This window comes from Ovis aries, chromosome 3 (genome assembly GCF_016772045.2).
Source record: "Ovis aries strain OAR_USU_Benz2616 breed Rambouillet chromosome 3, ARS-UI_Ramb_v3.0, whole genome shotgun sequence".
Lineage (NCBI taxonomy): Eukaryota > Metazoa > Chordata > Mammalia > Artiodactyla > Bovidae > Ovis > Ovis aries.
This window is the reverse complement of record NC_056056.1, coordinates 168,327,342-168,349,301: the sequence shown is the minus strand read 5'-3', so window position 1 is coordinate 168,349,301 and position 21,960 is coordinate 168,327,342. Positions and strand designations below refer to the sequence as shown.

The 21,960-nt window shown below is 39.6% G+C and overlaps 2 protein-coding genes across 3 annotated transcripts in view; one reads left to right on the top strand and one right to left on the bottom strand.

The window, feature by feature from the left end:
- Positions 1–20,946, top strand: part of IKBIP (IKBKB interacting protein) — a 28,903-nt gene extending 7,957 nt beyond the window's left edge. The window contains exon 3 of one of the 2 annotated variants that reach the window (XM_027967646.3): positions 17,277–20,946. In XM_027967646.3, the coding sequence (XP_027823447.1) occupies positions 17,277–18,032 (756 nt within the window). In that variant the 3' untranslated portion in view covers positions 18,033–20,946. Of the gene's footprint in view, positions 1–7,165; positions 11,255–17,276 lie in introns of those variants that run through there. The other variant, XM_004006635.6, reaches the window with a different exon arrangement.
- Positions 2,517–2,767, bottom strand: LOC121819139 (translation machinery-associated protein 7-like). Its single transcript, XM_042247110.2, has one exon. It carries the CDS (start codon positions 2,739–2,741, stop codon positions 2,565–2,567), a length of 177 nt encoding a protein of 58 aa, XP_042103044.1. The 5' UTR covers positions 2,742–2,767; the 3' UTR covers positions 2,517–2,564.
- Positions 20,947–21,960: the final 1,014 nt, after the last annotated feature.

Sequence of the window (21,960 nt, the reverse complement as noted above, 5' to 3'; positions counted from 1 at the left end):
TTCATTCACTAAACCTTTACTCCTGTCATAACGTAAAAAAGGACTTGTGTTTGGCACCAGGGTACACAAGGAGGTTGCAAAATAGAAATTAAATAGATGGCCTAAGTTCCTGACGCCTGATGTGCAGAATGAGCCTGAAACCCCCCAGAAGAAAAGAATCGTGGATGAAAATTATCCCTCACACATGCCAGTGAATTGCATGGAGCATGAGTTTAGGGGCCTCTGGAAAGGTGTTGCAAGAGTTTCTATTTTGACCTAGAGCTCAAGATGAAATCTGATTATAGTTATCTGCTGCTACTGCTGCTGCTAAGTCACTTCAGTCGTGTCTGACTCTGTGCAACCTCATAGACTGGGCAGCCCACCAGGCTCCCCAGTCCCTGGGATTCTCCAGGCAAGAACACTGGAGTGGGTTGCCATTTCCTTCTCCAATGCACGAAAGTGAAAAGTGAAAGTGAAGTCGCTCAGTCATGTCGGACTCTTAGTGACCCCATGGACTGCAGCCCACGAGGCTCCTCCGTCCATGGGATTTTCCAGGCAAGAGTACTGGAGTGGGGTGCCATTGCCTTCTCCAAAATAGTTATCTAGGGCCCTCTAATCAGAGCAAACATGATAGAAAAATTCCAAGAAATAGAGACTTCATGTACTTAAATGCTATTGAAGAAAGATTTCCTTTTTTTTCAGCCATGTCACACAGCATGTAGGATCTTCATTTCTGACCAAGGATTGAACCCTTGCTCCCTGCAGTGGAAGCTCAGACTCCTAACTGCCAGAGAAGTCCCAAAGATTTCCTTTTTAAATGAAAAAATTTGGCAGCAATTAAAAAGATTTTGCAAGCAACAAGAATATATTTTATAGCACAGGGAAATATAGCCATTAGTTTGTAATAACTTCAAATGAAGTATAATCTATAAAAATATTGAAAATAAATAAAAAATAAAAATATTGAATCACTATGTTGTACACGTGAAACTAATAGAAAATTGTAAATCAACTATACTTCAATTGAAAGTAAATAAATAAATGCTTTTGAAGCAGATATTTAAAATATCATCCTGCTGCTGCTGCTAAGTCGCTTCAGTCGTGTCCGACTCTGTGCGACCCCATAGATGGCAGCCCACCAGGCTCCCCAGTCCCTGGGATTCTCCAGGCAAGAACACTGGAGTGGGTTGCCATTTCCTTCTCCAATGTATGAAAGTGAAAAGTGAAAGTGAAGTCACTCAGTCGTGTCCAACTCTTAGCGACCCCATGGACTGTAGCCCACCAGGCTCCTCAATCCATGGGATTTTCCAGGAAGAGTACTAGAGTGGAGTGCCATTATCACCCTAGGATTCAAGAAATATTCCATCTTCACAAAGCTCTTTCTCTCCCAATCTGCCCTAGGAGTAATTTAACAATAGCTGCCTCTTTACAGAGCAGGCCCTTAAAGGCCAGCTTCATACAGTAGGAGGGAAAACAGCTAGACATGGGCTCTCACAAAACTGTGTGACCTGGGAAAAATCATTTTAACTTCTCTTGGCCTCCATTTCATCACTTGTTAAAGGAGAGTAGCAAAACTTTTATTAAAATCAAATGAGATACAATATATATGCAAAATCTTTGAAAACTTTCAAGCAGTAATAAATTTAAGAATTTAACTTTTTTTAAAAAATGAAAAACTATTAAAATATATTCACAGCCCATAAATGCTAACTATTGTGTTCCAGGACTTCCCTGGTGGCTCAGCGGTAAGGAATCTGCCTGTGATACAGGAAATGTAGCAACCCACTCCAGTATTCTTGCCAGGAAAATCACATGGACAGAGGAGCCTGGTGGGCTGCAGTTCATAGGGTTGCAAAGAGTCAGACATGACTGGTGTGAGCACCAGTCACTCATTAATTGCAGATTAAATCTTGAGACCTTTATTATCCTGAGAAGTTGATCTTGTCCTTGGAGTCTCCTGGGTTATACTGCCTCTGGGTTATAGTGAAACTCTGGTGAACAGCCTAAATAGGAGATTATCTTGCATGTGTACAAAGTCGCTTCAGTCGTGTCCAACTCTTTGTGACTCTATTGACTATATAGCCAGCCAGGTTCCCCTGTCCATGGGATTCTCCAGGCAAGAATACTGGAGTGGGTTGCCATGTCCTCCTCTGTGTGAACTTCCCAACACATGGATTGAAACAGTGTCTCTTATGTCTTCTGCACTGGCAGGCAGGGTTCTTTACCACTAACTCTACCTGGGAAGCCCAAACAAGAAATTACCTTGGATGAAGATAAGCTTGTCTCTTCAAAGTGCTGCTAATAAGATAACTAAACATAATACTGTTAGCAATGTACAAGTATTTCTCAGAACTGCTTTTTAAAGTAACTTGCATTATGTCTACAAGTGTACAATAAAAATATATATATATTTTTACAAAAGTTTATTCTTAAATGTAATGTACAATAGGTTCCAAGACAACACTTGATTCTAGCTATAGGTGGCAACAGATATTATGGCAGGGAATCCAGTTGTTTAAACAGAAATGTAGCTAACGCTCATCATTGCCTCAGGCACAAGGAACAGCTTATTTTTTGCCAGATTTCTAAATTCCACTGGTGGCCAGGGGGCCTTTCCCCGCGGCCTTTGCTTTTAGCTCCTCGAGTTTCTTCTGCTCCGCCTTCTGCTTCTGCTCGAATGCCTTACCTTCCTCGTCCATCTCCTTGGCTTGCTTCTTGGGCTGCTTCAGCGGCTTCTTCTTGCCACTTTCACGGCCCGACATGGCGCCTGCCGCCTCTTCCCCAGACCTAAAAATAATTTTTAAACAAGGTTTCAGAATGACACTGTTTGTGCATTGTTTGGGAACAATCAAACAATCACCTAGAACTATCACCCAGAACTGCTTCAGGTCCTGACTGGGGTAGACCTAGGTTTCCTGGACGGTTTTCCTCCTAAACATCAAGAAACATGTTCTTTAGACCCTGAGATATGAGCACTACAAAAAGGCATAAGACATGGTCTCTTCCTCTAAGGAATTTAGAAACCTTCATAGCTTCACCTGTTTAATTTATCAGCCTATTAGAGTCGGATTTGAGAGTCTAAACCTCTTCATTTCCTCCAGACTTCTGATTTCTCCTCTAAGCATGCCTTCTCCCCGTGCTAATTCTGGCATGGCACAAATAATCATCTACTGTGATTTGTATTGTTGTTGTTAATTCGTTTATCTCTTTCACTGCTCCTTAGAGCAAATGCTGTCTTTTTTCTCTATATCCTTAGTTCCTAATAGTGAAGCAGAGTACACTCAGTACATCTTATTAGGGATCCAGAATACATGACATAGAACATCCGAAACACTATCTCCCCTATCAAATTGTGAAGTCAAAGACTGTACTTTATCTGTATTTTTATATTCAGTGTCTAGCTCAAGTCTGGTATAGCGTGAACACTCAAGAATTCTTGAGTTATATGTGCTAAGTACCAAATAAGTGGTAAATATGCAATACAATAGGTGCCATAGGAGTTCAGGCTCTCAGAGTGAGGGCCAGGATGGCAGGCTGCACTGAGGAGCTGAGGGAGGCCTGGCCTGAGTCTTGAACAAAGGAAAGAACTCAGCTAGGCAAAGTAGAAGAAAAATAGATATAGAGGGGTTATAGAATTTGGCACTTTCTCCTAGGAGTATGAGGAAGTAGTAAGTTCAGTTCAGTTCAGTTCAGTTCAGTTCAGTCGGTCAGTCGTGTCCGACTCTTTGCAACCCCATGAATCGCAGCACGCCAGGCCTCCCTGTCCATCACCAGCTCCCGCAGTTCACTCAGACTCACATCCATCGAGTCCGTGATGCCATCCAGCCATCTCATCCTCGGTCGTCCCCTTCTCCTCCTGCCCCCAATCTCTCCCAGCATCAGAGTCTTTTCCAATGAGTCAACTCTTCACATGAGGTGGCCAAAGTCCTGGAGTTTCAGCTTTAGCATCATTCCTTCCAAAGAAATCCCAGGGCTGATCTCCTTCAGAATGGACCGGTTGGATCTCCTTGCAGTCCAAGGGACTCTCAAGAGTCTTCTCCAACACCACAGTTCAAATGCATCAATTCTTCGGCACTCAGCCTTCTTCACAGTCCAACTCTCACATCCATACATGACCATTGGGAAAACCATAGCCTTGATTAGATGGACCTTAGTCGGCAAAGTAATGTCTCTGCTTTTGAATATGCTATCTAGGTTGGTCATAACTTTTCTCCCAAGGAGTCAGCGTCTTTTAATTTCATGGCTGCAATCACCATCTGCAGTGATTTTGGAGCCCAAAAAAATAAAGTCTGACACTGTTTCTACTGTTTCCCATCTATTTCCCATGAAGTGATAGGACCAGATGCCATGATCTTCGTTTTCTGAATGTTGAGCTGTAAGCCAACTTTTTCGCTCTCCTCTTTCACTTTCATCAAGAGGCTTTTTAGCTTCTCTTCACTTTCTGCCATAAGGGTGGTGTCATCTGCATATCTGAGGTTATTGATATTTCTCCCGGCAATCTTGATTCCAGCTTGTGCTTCTTCCAGTCCAGCGTTTCTCATGATGTACTCTGCATATAAGTTAAATAAGCAGGGTGACAATATACAGTCTTAACGTACTCCTTTTCCTATTTGGAACCAGTCTGTTGTTCCATGTCCAGTTCTAACTGTTGCTTCCTGACCTGCATATAGATTTCTCAAGAGGCAGGTTAGGTGGTCTGTTATTCCCATCTCTTTCAGAATTTTCCACAGTTTATTGTGATCCATACAGTCAAAGTCTTTGGCATAGTCAATAAAGCAGAAATAGATGTTCTGGAACTCTCTTGCTTTTCCATGATCCAGTGGATGTTGGCAATTTGATCTCTGGTTCCTCTGCCTTTTCTAAAACCAGCTTGAACATCAGGGAGTTCACGGTTCATGTATTGCTGAAGTCTGGCTTGGAGAATTTTGAGCATTACTAGCATGTGAGATGAGTGCAATTGTGCGGTAGTTTGAGCATTCTTTGCCATTGCCTTTCTTTGGAACTGGAATGAAAACTGACCTTTTCCAGTCCTGTGGCCCCTGCTGAGTTTTCCAAATTTGCTGGCATATTGAGTGCAGCACTTTCACAGCATCATCTTTCAGGATTTGAAACAGCTCAACTGGAATTCCATCACCTCCACTAGCTTTGTTCATAGTGATGCTTTCTAAGGCCCACTTGACTTCACATTCCAAGGTATCTGGCTCTAGATTAATGATCACATCATCATGATTATCTGGGTCTTGAAGATCTTTTTTGTACAGTTCTTCTGTGTATTCTTGCCACCTCTTCTTAATATCTTCTGCTTCTGTTAGGTCCATATCATTTCTGTCCTTTATCGAGCCCATCTTTGCATGAAATGTTCCCTTGGTATCTCTAATGTTCTTGAAGAGAGGTTTTCTTTAATCTTGTACCATGATGTACATCCAGAGAAGGCAATGGCACCTCACTCCAGTACTCTTGCCTGGAAAATCCCATGGGTAGAGGAGCCTGGTAGTCTGCAGTGCATGGGGTCTCTAAAAGTTGGACACGACTGAGTGACTTCACTTTCACTTTTCACTTTCATGCATTGGAGAAGAAAATGGCAACCCACTCCAGTGTTCTTGCCTGGAGAATCCCAGGGACTGGGGAGCCTGGTGGGCTGCCTTCTATGGGGTCGCACAGAGTCGGACACGACTGAAGCGACTTAGCAGCAGCAGCATGATGTACATTTGGAGAAGCAAACGGCAACCCACTCCAGTGTTCTTGCCTGGAGAATTCCATGGACAAAAGAGCCTGGCATGCTAGAGTCCATGAGGTCACAAAGAGTCAGGCACGACTAAGCGACTAACGCACACACACGATGTACACAGCAGTTTTTAAAATCTTAAATCGGGCTGCAGTATGTAGGATGATTTAGAGGAAGTGACTAGAAGCAGGTATTAGATATTATTTCTATAACATTGTCCTTGGTCATTGAAGTTCGGTTTGGACACCCTATGTAATCGCTTCCATTACTCTTTCCCTGTTAAGCACATGTAAACTTCACTTTCTCTCCAATTAAACTAAACTGTGCAAGGGCAGAACTGTGTTTTGTACAGTGCTATGTCTTTAACATCATGCTGCAGATATTCGCTAAACTAAAGATTGTTTCCAGGCCTTCCTGTAGTCTCTAAGGCTGTTATCTGTGTGTGAGGGTAGACTAAGAAAGAGGTCCTCAACCTGGTTCTTCTGTATTCTGGATATAGTAGGAGATGCCAGGAGCTTACCATAATTTATAGATATTTACATATTTATACTTTTAGATATTTGCTGTTTACCATAATTTTTAGATACTTAGAACACTTTACTATTTGGCATGAGTTGTCTCTGTAAACTGATCTTTTAATTCACTTTTTGCCTTTGTGATAGCTATGAGATCTGATTCTGGTACCTTTCCTGCAAAAACTCAGTCAACAAATTTCTTTACAGGCAGGAAGTCTTCCAGAGTCATACAACTTAGGAAAGTTAACAAATTTTGTAACTAAATCAGTTTCTAAAAAGCCAGGTAACTCTTAAAATGACAATTAAGTTTATTTACATTGGAATTAAAAAAAGGAAATGTGATATATTTCAGGCTTCTTTAACATTATTTGGAATATTTGAAAGTGTACAAGTAATCAATATTGAGGATTAGAAGTTCCAATGTTTATAGTTTGCCCTCCATATCCATAGGTTCCGCATCCAAGTGTTCAATCGTGTATCAAAAAATACTTGAAAAGAAAACATCCAGAAAGTTTAAGAAAACAAAATCTGAATTTGCCATTCACTGGCAACTCTTGACATATCATTTACATTGTATTAGGAATTATACATAGAGATGATTTAGTTTATAATACGCAAATACTGTGCCATCTTACAGTGTTTTATATGAGGGATTTGAGCATCCATGGATTTCAGTCTCCACAGGGAAACCAATCCCACACAGGTGCATATCAAGGGATGAGAAACAGCTGTATTTTTATACCATAGCCCTAATCTATTAAATGTGTTTTAAATGTTTTTTTAAAAAACTGTTAAGTGATAATTATTTTTATCTGCATGATTCTGATGTACTTGGATATTTTAGACATCTTCAGAACTTGAACTTGGCACATTGTTGCTAAAGTGTGTTTCCCTAATATAAAAGTTATTAAGTAGCCTTGGGAATTGTTTTGTGTTATAAATGCAGCTTGCCTCTACTGAAAGTATCCTGCAGGAAGCTACATCCTCCATGTCTTTGGTGACCCAGTTTGAGCAGGAAGTAGCCACCCTCCAAAGAATCATGCATGACATTCAAACCAGTGAAGAGATGCTCACCCAAAAGATGAAAAGCCTTAATGAGAAGTTCCAGAATGTTACAGATTTCTGGAAGAGAAGCCTAGAAGAAATGAATGTTAATACAAACATTTTCAAATCAGAATCAAAACATATACATTCTCAAGTCACTGTCCAAATTAACTCAGTTGAACAGGAAATAAAATTGCTCACTGAAAGGCTAAAAGATTTGGAAGATAGCACAGTCAGAAATATTAGAACTATACAGAGACAAGAAGAAGAGGATCTTCTGCGAGTAGAGGAGCAGCTTGGCTCCGACACAAAAGCGGTGGAGAAGTTAGAGGAGGAGCAGCATGCTCTCTTTGCCAGAGATGAAGACCTGACTAACAAACTCTCCAGCTACGAACCCAAAGTTGAAGAATGCAAGACACATTTGCCGACGATTGAAAGTGCTGTTCACTCTGTTCTGAGAGTCTCTCAGGATCTGATCGGGACAGAAAAGAAAATGGAAGACCTGACCCTTCAGATGTTTAACATGGAAGATGATATGCTGAAAGCAGTATCTGAAATCATGGAGATGCAGAAGACCCTGGAAGGAATTCAGTATGACAATAGCATATTAAAGATGCAGAATGACCTGGATGTTCTCAAAGGAAAAGTTCACGATTTTATAGTATATTCAAGCACAAGAGAAAAGGGGACTCCAGAAGAATACAATCTAGAAAATAAAGAAAGCGATAGTGATTTCTAAATGCACTGCATTTATTCTGATGAACCACACTATTATGCACACGCTGATTAGCTCCAGGCTTCTGAGTTATTTCCATATGCCTCACTTCATCCTAAATTATTAGAAAGTAAGTGAGACACCACAAAAATGGATTATCCAAATAATCAAACCTTATCTTTTTAAGCAATAAAATTTTTCATTTTAACCATTTTAAATAGAGATGTTTTAAAAATGTTTCTCTGCTTTTTTGAAGTATATACTTAATATTTTTAAATGTTTTTCTGATAATTGTGTATCTGCTCAATCTCTCAGATGTGTCCAAATCTTTGTGGCCCCATGAACCGTAGCCCACCAGGCTCTTCTTTCCATGGAAGTTTCCAGGCAAGAATGCCGAAGCAGGTTACCATTTCCTATTCCAGGGAATCTTCCTGACCCAGAGATGGATCCTGAGTCTCTTGTGTTTCCTTCGTCGGAAGGCAGATTCTTTACCACCTGCACCCCTTTCTAATAGTTATCGGACATTATTAGGAATTTCATCTGTTATATTGGACCCAAATATATTACTGTTCCTAGGAGCTATTGAGAGGTGTTCATGTCCTTACTCAATGACCTCAGTTTGCTATTTTTCAAGTCTTAATGTCTCTTCCTTATACCTTTTCTGTCACCTGAAAAAGTGTCGCACTGACCTGATCTTACCATCAGGTTGATCAGTAATGTGTTTGCCTCCGCCAGTTCTTAATTTCTGTTGTAGTTTACTTCAGGCTAAGAATCCAGACAATTTTGTCCAAAATAAAACATGCCTGGGGTGCTTTGCAATGAAATGATAATGCACTTTTTGGAAACTGAGGAGCCTAGGAAACATTTTTACTTTTTGTTAAGGTTCTAAACTGTTACAGATAATTGTAAGAACTTTTTTCAAAAAGAGTAAACCTGTTCTTTTTGAAGAATTTCCCTTTGAATTAAGTGTGGATCCTTTGAAGCATGGACTTTGGGAATATCTTTGTATACCTTTATTTTTTTTAAGGTTCTAACTGTGTTACAGACTCTTGAGTTTGCTTAGTACATGATCGCTAGATAAATTACTTATAATAAAAATATACCAGTAAACCTGTGGCATATTTTAAAGAGGAAAAAGCAGCAAAATGAGAAATAATGTGATAATTATGGCAATTAAAAGTATGTCATTTAGAGTCCCCAAACCAATCACCCAACCAAATTTGTTTCACGCAGTGATTTTATTTTTTTATTTGTATTTAAATTAGTCTTTATCGGAGTATAGTTGCTTTATAATGTTGTGTCAGTTTCTACTGTACAGCATACACAAAATTTTAATTTACACAAAATTATATAATAGAGTCACAAGGAATAAAACATGGACATATTGAAGTGAAATTAAGGGGAGGCCTAGACAGATTTTTGCAATAATGATAATCAGAAACATACAGGTTTGGGGGAGCACATAAGACTTTTATTGGTAAACTAATATATCAAGACCTATGGCTGATTCATGTTGAGGTTTGACAGAAAACAACAAAATTCTGTAAAGCAATTATCCTTCAAGAAAGAAAGAAACTGAAAAAAAAAAGTGTCCAAGGTTGGAGTTGAAAATTGAGTTAATTTTCAAAAATTGCACACAGAAGTTCTGTCTTGTTTCTTCTTGCTAATAACCAATTATAGTCCCAGTTTTGTAATGCAATTTCAGTGGAATTAGTGAAAGCAGTCAGTTACAAAAGATAGGTGTGGTTAGGTGGTTTTATTCTGTAAATTTGTACATTTGTGGAAAAGTTCCAAATGAATGCTACATTGGGATTAGGAAGATTTATAGTAGACAGCCAGAAAAGTAAGCCTGAAAGAGTGCTACTGTTAAGGAGCATAGCATTAATTTCTGGAATCTTAACATTAAATTTCTTGACTTCTGAATGTCTAAATTCTTATCTGTGTGCACTGGTAAATTTTATTTGTTTTCCTTAATTTCACACTCATAAAATAGATTATAAAGTTAGCCAAAACTGTTTCGTTTCAGCCTCCATCCTGCCAGGACAGATATGATCTCTTTCACTCTTCAGTTTTATATATTTACCTATTTTTTGGCATGTCACCAGATATGATACATCTTTATTATTAACTGGAATATCTGTCATAGTGATGGTTACAGAAAATAAAATGGAAATAAGGTGGTCACTGAGCTCTATAGTGACAGTTACAAGGAATATGAAAGCTACACTTCTGCAAGTATTTCCTGAGAAAATATTGTGCACATGTATGTACACACATATATATTCCTTTCTTCAGGTGTTTTCCTATTAAAAAGTGTAATTATAGAGATTTAAATGTACCTAATTTGTCTTCCTGTGTTTCTTAAATTCATTTATTTAACACAAGAAAGTGAAAGTGAAGTCGTGTCTGACTCTTTGCGACCCCGTGGACTGTAGCCTACCAGGCTCCTCTGTCCATGAGATTCTCCAGGCAAGAATACTGGACTGGGCTGCCATTTCCTTCTCCAGAGGATCTTCCCGACCCAGGGATCGAAGCCGGGTCTCCTGCATTGGAGTCAGACGCTTTAACCTTAAAATTTCCGAAAGTTCCCTAATGTATCAGATATTAAGCTACATTATTAGTCTTTCCTTTAAGGAAGATTACCATGTTCTGAGACACATTTTTGTATCTTTGTAATTAATAATAAATTTTATATTAGTTTCTTCTAGAATACTGTCACTTTTTTCATTAGCACATATAAATCACTTATAAAATAAGCACCTAATTTTTTTTAAGTTTAAAAGTGAATTTGGGGGGACTCTTTACCCCCCTCAATGTCTATGCTGAGAGCTGCTGCTGCTAAGTGGCTTCAGTTGTGTCTAACTCTGTGTAGCCCCATAGACGGCAGCCCACCAGGCTCCCCCATCCCTGGGATTCTCCAGGCAAGAACACCGGAGTGGGTTGCCATTTTCTTCTCCAATGCATGAAAGTGAAAAGTGAAAGTGAAGTTGCTCATTCGCCGACTCTTAGAGACCCCAAGGACTGCAGCCCACCAGGCTCCTCTGCCCATGGGATTTTCCAGGCAAGAGTACTGGAGTGGAGTGCCATTGCCTTCTCTGTAATAAATCCTATTTGTTTGCAAAAAAAAAGTGTATTTGTAGTAATAGTTCCTTAAATTTTGTGTTAAGATGAGAAGCTATTGACTAACGGTGAATTTTTATATTTTACAATGAAAATTGTTGATTTATTAGCCTGTATTGTTTGATAGAAAACTAAATTTGTAAGATACAAAGTTAATGTTTTTGGTTTGGTTTTTTTTGGGGGGTCGGGGTGGGGGCGGGCTATACTGTGTGACTTTTGGGAAATCTTGGTTCTCTGACCAGGGATTGAACCAGTGCCCTTGGCAGTGAAAGTGAGGAGTCCTAAACCACTGGACCACCAGGGAATTCCCAATAACATTATTTTAATTTTAATCTAATTGTAGGTCTTTGTATGACTATAATCTTGAGCAAAGATTATTATGATGTTGTTATAAACCAATGATGCTCCAAATTCACCAAACACATTTGGTGTGCTCTGCAAATTCACCCAGCATCTGTTTCAGTTCAGCTATGAACTGTTAATTTCACACAAGTCAAAATGCTCCATCCCGGCTTTACAGAGCAGAGGAAGACAGAACCAGCCTTCTGGAGCCTATTGTGTGTTCCACTGCTAGAAGGCCTATGGTCCATCATCATCCTAACAGCTCTGCATATTGAGTACCTACCTGTCCCTGTCCCTGTCCCTGTGCGAGGCGCTTTGCATGTGTTATTGCAAATTCTCACCACAGCTTTGCTAGCTAAGAGACCCCTTTTACAAATGAGGAGGCAGATCAAGATTCCAAATCTTACAGTCTTGCTACTGAGTCTGTCCAACTCCAGAGGCCATTTACCTCCCATTGTACCTGCTGCTGTTCAACCAAGAAGGAAAAGAAGAAATCGGCTATCCGTAGCACTATCTTGAGAATTCAAAAAGCTGTAATTCAGCCAAATGTGTTCACCACTATGTTGCCATTAAACTATATATAAGTCCCTCAAAAGTTTTAACTGTGACCTAAAATTATGTGGGCCTTGGGTGTAAGAAGGAATCAGTAGATGTTTAGGAAGACTGAGAAAGCAGTGGAAGAGAAAAAAAACTTTAGACTGGAATCTTTTAATCTAGGCTTTGCCACTAACTCTGTGTGTTTTTGGGCACTCTGGGAGCTCAGTTTTTTAATTTGTAAAATGGGGAAATTGTACCAAATAATTTCTAAAATCTCTTCTGGCTTTACAGTGTACAAAGTCAGTCATTCAGTCATGTCCAGCTTTTATGAACCCATGGACCATAACCCATCAGGCTCCTCTATCCATGGGATTCTCCAGGCAAGAATACTGGAGTGAGTCACCATTTCCTTCTCCAGGGGATCTTCTCAACCCAGGGGTTGAACCTGGGTCTCCTGCATTGCAGGCAGATTCTTTATTGTCTGAGCCAGCTGGGAAGCCCCTTCTGGTGTTAAGTGGTTTTAAATTCTAGAGATCAATAAAATTTCCAGGTCTCTTAGTATGGTTCAAAAATCCTTTAGCAAAGTTTTTGGAAGGCTGATTGGATCCAAAGATCATTCCCTTGACTCATGTTGCTTTGGCTTGAAGATTAAGACAATGTTTAACATTACAGGGCAGCATCTAGCTGCTTCTTGTTCAATCGCTAAGTTGGGTCCAATTCTTAGCAATTCAATGGACTGTAGCAGGCCAGGCTTCTCTGTCCTCCACTATCTCCTAGAGATGTCCATAGAGTCAGTGATGCTATCTCACCATCTCATCCTCTGTCACCCGCTTCTCTTCCTGCCCTCAATCTTTCCCAGCATCAGGGTCTCATCCATTGAGTTGGTTCTTCTCATCAGGCGGCCAAAGTATTGGAGCTTCAGCTTCAGCCAGTCCCCCCAGTTAATATTCAGTGTTGATTTCCTTTAGGATTGACTGATTTGATTTCCTTGCAGTCTAAGGGACTCTCAAAAGTCTTCTCCAGCACCACAATTTGAAAGTATCTAGCTTAGTACCTTGTTTATGTGATAAGACTAGGAATATTAGTAAATATTTAAATTACAGGGTGAATCTTTTGAGCTGCTGATAGACTCCAACTCTTCTGTTCATCTTAGGCAAATAGCTTAAACAAGCCATTATGTAATAAACATAATTCAGTGAAGTAATTTCTAAGCTATTCCTATACTGTATTGAGTTTCTATTTTAGTGAAGACCAATAGAAGTTCATAATATACTATTTTAAAGCTGACAAGTGAAACAAAGAAGCTTACTAGCAGTTTCTTAATGATCTAATACTTCTAAGAATAAAGTTAGCCCTTTCTAAGATGTCTTCATTGTTTAATACTGTTAAGTTATATCTGCTGCTGCTGCTGCTGCTAAGTCGCTTCAGTCGTGTCCGGCTCTGTGCGACCCCATAGACGGCAGCTGACCAGGCTCCACTGTCCCTGGGATTCTCCAGGCAAGAACACTGGAGTGGGTTGCCATTTTCTTCTCCAATGCATGGAAGTGAAAAGTGAAAGTGAAGTCACTGAGTCGTGTCCAACTCTCAGCAACCCCATGGACTGCAGCCTACCAGGCTCCTCCATCCATGGGATTTTCCAGGCAAGAGTACTGGAGTGGGGTGCCATCTACTCTACCAGAATAGGTACTTTAATAAATGATAACCTAGAATGAAGTAGATGAAAGCAAGCCTTCTCCTTTCACCTTTGAGAATGTCTTTCAGCAAATATAATTAGTTGAAAAAATTTCCCCTAAAAAATAAAACTTAAGGTTTTGCAACTACTGCTTGACTTCCTTCCTAGCTGTGGCTATTTGCTACTGTCATACCCACTGTAACATTTTCACAATCTAACTTCTTTACCAAGATTTTAAAAAAAAGACCTTTGGGCCACCTTCCCCACCACTAATCAACACTGCCTAGAACTATTGAGAATCATCTTAAAATATATTTTGGAACCAAATATATATGATGGGGCAAAAAGGGGATATTGAGGCTTTGAATTAACTTTTTTACTGCCCCATTTCAGCTTGTCATTTCTTTGCAACTATATGACTGCTCCTTTTTTAAGCCTCCATAAAAATAATATTCCAAGCATATTAAATATTTATTTGCATTAAGTAGAATTAAGGTAATGTTACCAAAATAACTCTAGCAGATTACCTGAGTGAACCAGGCAAATGCAATTTAAGAAAGATAATTCATAAAAAACATATCGAAGAAATACAATTATTTTGGGGAAAACTTGCTGACTTTAAACTGGCATATTTTTAAAAACAATTTTTCAGTCTGCATATTTGGTTTTTATTCCTTATTTTTTCAGAATTTTAAATAATCTATTTACATTATTTTTATTTCCCAAACTAAGTGACAAATTTCCTGAAAGCAGAAACTACTGATCAAACTAGTACATATCAGCACAGTAAATGTTGCTGAATGAAGCTGGTTTTGATTTTTAGTAGGAAACTATAGACAATTTCCGTGGTCATGTATGGATGTGAGAGTTGGACTGTGAAGAAGGCTCAGTGCCGAAGAATTGATGCTTTTGAACTGTGGTGTTGGAGAAGACTCTTGAGAGTCCCTTGGACTGCAAGGAGATCCAGCCAATCCATTCTGAAGGAGATCAGCCCTGGGATTTCTTTGGAAGGAATCATGCTAAAGCTGAAACTTCAGTACTTTAGCCACCTCATGCGAAGAGTTGACTCATTGGAAAAGACTCTGATGCTGGGAGGGATTGGGGGCAGGAGGAGAAGGGGATGACAGAGGATGAGATGGCTGGATGGCATCACTGGCTCGATGGACCTGAGTCTGAGTGAACTCCGGGAGTTGGTGATGGACAGGGAGGCCTGGTGTGCTGCAATTCATGGGGTCACAAAGAGTCGGACACAACTGAGCGACTGAACTGAACTGATAGACAATTTCCACTTTAAAACAATGCTTTCCTAGGAAACAAGCTGAAAGTTAAATGTGCAAAGTTGAACAACTGACTCTTAATGTTATAAATGGAATTCCTTTTTTCAGTGTAATCACAATGTATATCTGTTTGGACACAGGCTTTGAAAATATGTTTTACATTTGTTAATTTTTTTCTTCATAGTTTAGCACACAGCACACAGGCATAAGTTAATCTTCTGATTGAAACTTAATTGAAGCCTGACGTGTTTTATTTTTTAATTAAATAAATTTGGCATATAACTGTGTAACTTTAAAGTGCACAGCATGATACTTTAATATATTTATATATTCAGTCATCAGAAGGAAGGATATCCTGCCATTTATGACAACATGGATGGATTTTGAGCATGTATGTTTTAATTTTCAATTTTGTATTGTTCATGATACTTACCCATCTTATCACCATAATCAGCACTTCAATTTGCCCCTTTTCCTCTTAACTTTATTAACTAATAGCACAATGCAACAAAACTTCAAATATTCAAAATACAATAAAATAACTCAGCTTCCCCCAAACCACTATATAACACATATACACAACAACAACAAAAATAACAACTTGAAGTTTTTCCAGGCAGTTGTGTGGCTCAAAATGGTCATCAGCTAATGTGTCCAAGTTAAACCAAAACAGTTTAGAGACATCAATTTTCAGTGGATGGTGGGGAAGGATGGTGGCACTGAAAAACCAAAAAGGTGAGAATGACTTGTATTTGGAATCATGGAATTTTAGAACCTTGGAGATAATTGTTTGTTTATTGTTTTGTTTTTACACATCCATCATCTCTATTATTTAACTACTGCACAGAGTTGAAGCCACAGCTGAAGCTGTGCTCATCTTTATGTCCCTCAGACTTCACATGCCTAACAACATACTAGGAACTTAGAGATCGCTGCTGCTGCTGCTGCTGCTGCTGCTGCTGCTGCTGCTGCTGCTGCTAAGTCGCTTCAGTCGTGTCTGACTCTGTGCAACCCCATAGACAGAAGCCTACCAGGCTCCTCCATCCCCGGGATTCTCCAGGCAAGAACACTGGAGTGGGTTGCCATTTCCTTCTCCAGTGCATGAAAGTGAAAAGTGAAAGTGAAGTCGCTCAGTCGTGTCGGACTCTTAGCAACCCTATGGACTGCAGCCCACCAGGCTCCTCCGTCCATGGCATTTTCCAGGCAAGAGTACTGGAGTGGGTCGCCATTGCCTTCTCCAGAGATCACTAATTAAATGGAATTAGTTCAATACCCAAAAAAAGTTTTCATGAAAGTAATTCGACAATAAAGTCTCTTCATTCTGGCACTTGTTATACCTACAAACTTGTGTTTCAGAGGTCATGTTGTCTTGATCCCCCCAGTTTATTTTTAATTAATTTCTACTGAAGTATCGTATAGTTGTAATAGTTTCAGCAAAATGCATCAGCCCCTTTCCTCCCCTTTGGACTTCCTTCCCATACAGATCACCACAGTGTAGAAGGCAGAGTTCCTTGTGCTGCACAGCACGTTCTCATTAGTTACCTATTTTATACATAGTGTCAGCAGTGTTCAGTTCAGTTCAGTCGCTCAGTCCTGTCCGACTCTTTGCGACCCCATGAATCGCAACACGCCAGGCCTGCCTGTCCATCACCAACTCCTGTGCATCGAGTTAGTGTTGCCATCCAGCCATCTCATCCTCTGTCGTCCCCTTCTCCTCTTGCCTGCAATCCCTCCCAGCATCAGGGTCTTTTCCAATGAGTCAACTCTTCGCAGTATATGACCTCTCAAACTTACTACAGCTCATCTGCAGGAGGGGCCTCCCGGATGGCTCAGACAGTAAAGAATCTGCCTGCAAAGCAGGAGACCTGGGGTCTATCCCTGGGTCGGGAAGATCCCCCGGAGAAGGGAATGGATACCCACTCCAGTATTCTTGCCTGGAGAATTCCATAGACAGAGGAGTATGGCCAGCTATAGTCCATGAGGTCACAGAGTCAGACACGAATGAACGACTAACACACACACACACACACACACACACACACACGTACCTATGTACAGGTGGCTTCCTCCTCCCTTCTCCAGCAACTGAAAAAACATCATTGTCCCTCATTTTGTCTCTATGCTGAGGACTGAAGGTGCAAAAAGAACTGGAAAATGCCATTTGTAGTAACATAAAATTTCTTTAATGTTTTCCTTCCTATTCATTAGCAATACACAATGCATCTTTTACCAAATGCTTTCCAGAAGAGTAGTAACTTTATAGTTTAAAATGTTGCCTAAAATTTAAGTTGTATCTTAAATGTTGAGTTTTTAATCAATTTAATTATTCTGGTACTATATTTTCTTACAGTGTCAGAAGTCTGAAGCTATCATAGAACAATTGAAGGCTTTTCAAACAATTACTCATCTAAAGCATCTACAGGAAGAAATTTATGAAGTGAAAACCTGGTCCAGCAGGATAAGTGAAAAGCAGGATATACTGAACAACAATCTGACGACTGTTTCTCAAGATGTTGCAAAAGTAGACCAAAGTACAGCTTCCATGGCAAAAGATGTGGGTCTCAAGATTACAACAATTAAAACAGACATACGACGTATGTCAGGTTTAGTAACTGATGTAACATCATTGACAGATTCTGTACAAGAACTGGAAAATAAAATAGAAAAAGTAGAAAAAAATACAGTCAAAAACATAGGTGACCTTCTTTCAAGTAGCATTGACCGAACAGCAATGCTCCGAAAGACAGCGTCTGAAAATTCACAAAGAATTAATTCTGTTAAGAAGATACTTTCTGAGCTACAGGGTGATTTCAACAAGCACACAGATAGGTTTTTAAGTTTAGAAAGTGACAGAGCGAAAGTCCTGAAGACAGTGACTTTTGCAAATGATCTAAAACCAAAGGTGTATAATCTAAAGAAGGATTTTTCCCGCTTGGAACCATTGGTAAATGATTTAACACTACGCATTGGGAGACTGGTTACTGACTTACAACAGAGAGAGAAAGAAATTGCTTTCTTAAAAGAGAAAATATCTAATTTAACAACAGTCCGAGCTGAGATTAAAGATATGAAAGATGAGATAAAACACATTTCAGATATGGATTAGACTGAAATTATTTAGATTAGACTGAAATAACTCTTTTTAGTAGGACTTCTGTCATGTTATAAAAAGACTGACAGCCAGAAATAATGAAATTTTCGAGTAAATATTATTTTGTAGTAGGTTCTATTTTGTACAGTAAAAATAAAAATTTGTGAAGGACTAAGCACTTGATTTCCCAAAATAAATGTGCTAAAACATGTTTAGAACTCTATACAAAACGTGTTTGCAACTTTATATAGCAAGGACCTTATGCATTCCCCTTATATACAAACTCATGCATTTACATGCATGCACGCATGCATACTAAGTTGCTTCAGTCCTGTCTGAGTCTTTGCGACCCTATGGACTATAGCCCTCCAGGCTCCTCTGTCTGTGGGATTTTCCAGGCAAGAATACCGGAGTAGGCTGCCATGCCCTCCAGGGGATCTTCCTGACCCAGGTATCAAACCCAAGTGTCTTACATGTCCTGCATTTGTAGGCGGGTTCTTTACCTCTAGCACCATCTGGGAAGCCCATGTATGTATGCACACACACACAAATGTACACACACTCATGGTCTGCCAGTCTAGCACTGGGAAATCAAGATGAGGCAGGATCTGAATGCCCACTTGCTCTCACTGACTGCCAAGGAGCATGATATGTGAAGTGGGGTCTTATCTGGAGAACTGTCCATCACGATGAGGGCTGTAACATGCATTATCCATTTAGAGTCAGCAAAACCATCAGTAGAAAAGTCACAACAACCAGGGAGCTGCAGGAAAAGAATCATGTAGACCCTCCTGGGTCCTTCATGGCTGTAGGAAATAGGGAAAGGGCACCTAAAATGAGGTAGGGAAGTGGCAACTCAGAGTAGGGTTTGGGAGGTGGGGGCAGCGTACATTTCAGAGGGCTTGCCAAGTCTCATACAGAAGCTGCCCCAAAGCAGCATGACTCATGTATGGTGTTGATGTGACCAGAAGTGGCCAAAGCAAAGAAGGGAGTTCTAACATTTAAAATAGCCTTACAGGTGACTTCTCTGGTGGTCCAGTGGTTAAGACCTCACCTTACAACGCAAGGGGTGAGGGTTCAATCCCTGGTCTGGGAGCTAAGATCCCACATGCTCCTGGCCCTCCTGGCCGAAAAACCAAAACATGAAACAGAAGCAATACTGTAACAGATTCAGTAGACTTTAAAAATGGTCCACGTTAAAAAATAATTAAAACAGCATTACATTAGCATGAGAAAACCCAATCTCATCTATAGAGGCAGAAAATAAATCAGCGGTTGCCTGGGAAATATAGCTTTTTAGAAAAGCAAATTTTGAGGGGTGAAGGATATTTATTACAATATCTTGATTGCAATGATGGTTTCATAGATATATACTTGTGTCAAACACATCAAATTGTACTCTTTAATAAATATGTGCAGTTTACTGTATATCAGTTATTCCTTCATGAAGTTGTGAGGAAAAAAAAAAGGTACGATACAGGGAATTCCCTGGCCGTCCAATAGTTAGGACTCTATACTCTCACTTCCCAGGGCTGGATTCAATTCCTGCTCAGGAAACTAAGATTCCACAAGCCCCATGGCACAGCCAAAGAAAAAAAGTACAATATAATAATCTTAAAAACAAAAATCACCCACAAGCATTAGCTTCAGTTTCAAATGCCTAGCATGAACAGTATCTAGATGTATACAGCTAATTACCTCAAAAGGATGTTTATGCCTTTTTTTCTTCCAGTTTTACTGATATATATTCAACATGTAGTACTGTATGTTTAAGGTATACAGCATAATGATTTGACTTACCTCATTAAGTGATTGCCACTTTTTAGTGAACCTAATTACCTCATGTAAACATAAAATTAGAGAAATAGAAAAATGTTTTTCCTTATGCTGAGTACTCAGGATTTACTCTTTAACTTTCATATATAACATACACCAATGTTAATTGTATTTACCATGTACATTACATCACGTACATGTACAATATAAGTGTGTACCATTTGAATACCTCAATCTAATCCCCTCTTCCTACCCGCTCCCCCACCACCACCCGATACCAACAAATCTGAGCTCTGACTTTGTCTTTGAAGTAGAATTAACCTGCAGCACTACATACGTTCCAGGTCCGCAACAGAGTGATTTTTCTATATATTTCAAAATGCTCACCGTAAGTCTAGTTCCTTCCATCACCATACAAATAACTACATTTTTATTAACTATATTCCCCACCCTACATGTCATACCCATGACTCACTTTGTAACTGAGTTTGCACCTCTTATTAATCTCCCTCTTAGTTCTCTCCACTTCCTGCCAACTCCATTCCATTTATTTAGTTGCTAAGTTGTGTCCAACTGTTTTGTGACCCCAGGGACTGTAACCTGCCAGGTTCCTTTGTCCATGGAATTTCCCAGACAAGAGTACTGGCATGGGTTGCCATTTCCTTCTCCAGGGGGTCTTCCCAACCCAGAGGCTGAACTCGTGTCTCCTGCATTGGCAGGCAGGTTCTTCACCACTAGGGCCACCTGGGAAGCCCTTCAGTACAGCCAACCTGACTGTTGCATGCACGGCACTTTCAGAGTCTGTAAAAACCACTCATGAAACCTTAGTTACTTTCTAGGAAATTCAAGATACATGAACCATATCAATGGTGAGATCAACATCTCTATAACTTCTGAGGATGTGAAGTCAAGGCTGCCATGCAAAAGAGAAAATGATTCAACAGGTAATACCTGAGGTAAGGGCTGTTGCAGTTCAGTTCAGTCGCTCAGTTTAGGAGTAGCTAGTTATTAAGATATCTCGTTTGATGTATCAGGAGAGGCACTAGATTCATCGAAGCTAGAAATCAGTTTCTTATCCACGTTGTATCTGGGATTTTTAACAATTATTTTGTGAATTATCTTACAAATAATAAAAATATTGTGTAAAAAATTACATAATTTAACTTTAAACTTTTTATTTTGTATTGGGGTATAGCAGATGAACAATGTTGTGGTAGTTTCAGAGGAACAGCAAAGGAACTCAGCCATATATATATACACGTATCCATTCTCCCCCAAACCCCCTCCCATCCAAGCTGGCACATAACATTGAAGATTATATAATTTGTGCTAAAGAAACAACATATAACTCTTAATTTGGCAGGAAGACTGACTGCCATGCACCAAACTTGAATATTGTGGACACTCCCCCAAATGGTATCAAAACAGTTCATAAAACTTTCACAAGATACAGATTTGGTTAAACTGTAACTTCAGTTTCATTGTATCTGTCACTGAAAGTCAAAGTCACTGAGTCATGTCTGACTCTTTGCGACCCCATGGACCATAGTCCATGGAATTCTCCAGGCCAGAACACTGGAGTGGGTAGCCTTTCCCTTCTCCAGGCGGTCTTCCCAACCCAGGGATGGAACCCAGGTCTCCTGCATTGCAGGCAGATTCTTTACCAGCTGTGCCACAAGTATAATTCAGCAAAAATCGACTTTCTGATAATCCAATTAAACTAGTAATCATATATACTCATTCCACTGGGTTCTACTTTGTGGAACAGAAGTTTTATTAAAACTAAATGTGAGAAAACTATGTTATTAAAATTTCCTTATTAGAATATTTTCAGCATGAATCAACTTTAAAATATAAAGTAGAAATTCATATTTTAAGTGGTCATTTTAATTGAATTTTGATGAAATGGTTTTACCTTAGTAATAGCTCTCAAGTATTTCTGAACTATAAACAGCAAGTAATTCTTGACAGCTTGAACAAGCACACTTTATGTCAATATCCACAAATAAAACCTATTTCCTCTCTTGAAAATAAAAATTTGAATCCCACAAGGCTGGCAGTGGAAATCCATCTCATGGTGAAGTTTGGCTGAACCACATACTCTAAACCCAAAGTCCACCTTTGACTGGACACACACACACTATTCATATATATCCAATCCCACAGG

What these genes read in the sequence shown, in the direction of transcription:
- LOC121819139 (XM_042247110.2), bottom strand. Translation starts at nt 2,741, where the DNA reads ATGTCGGGCCGTGAAAGTGGCAAGAAGAAGCCGCTGAAGCAGCCCAAG.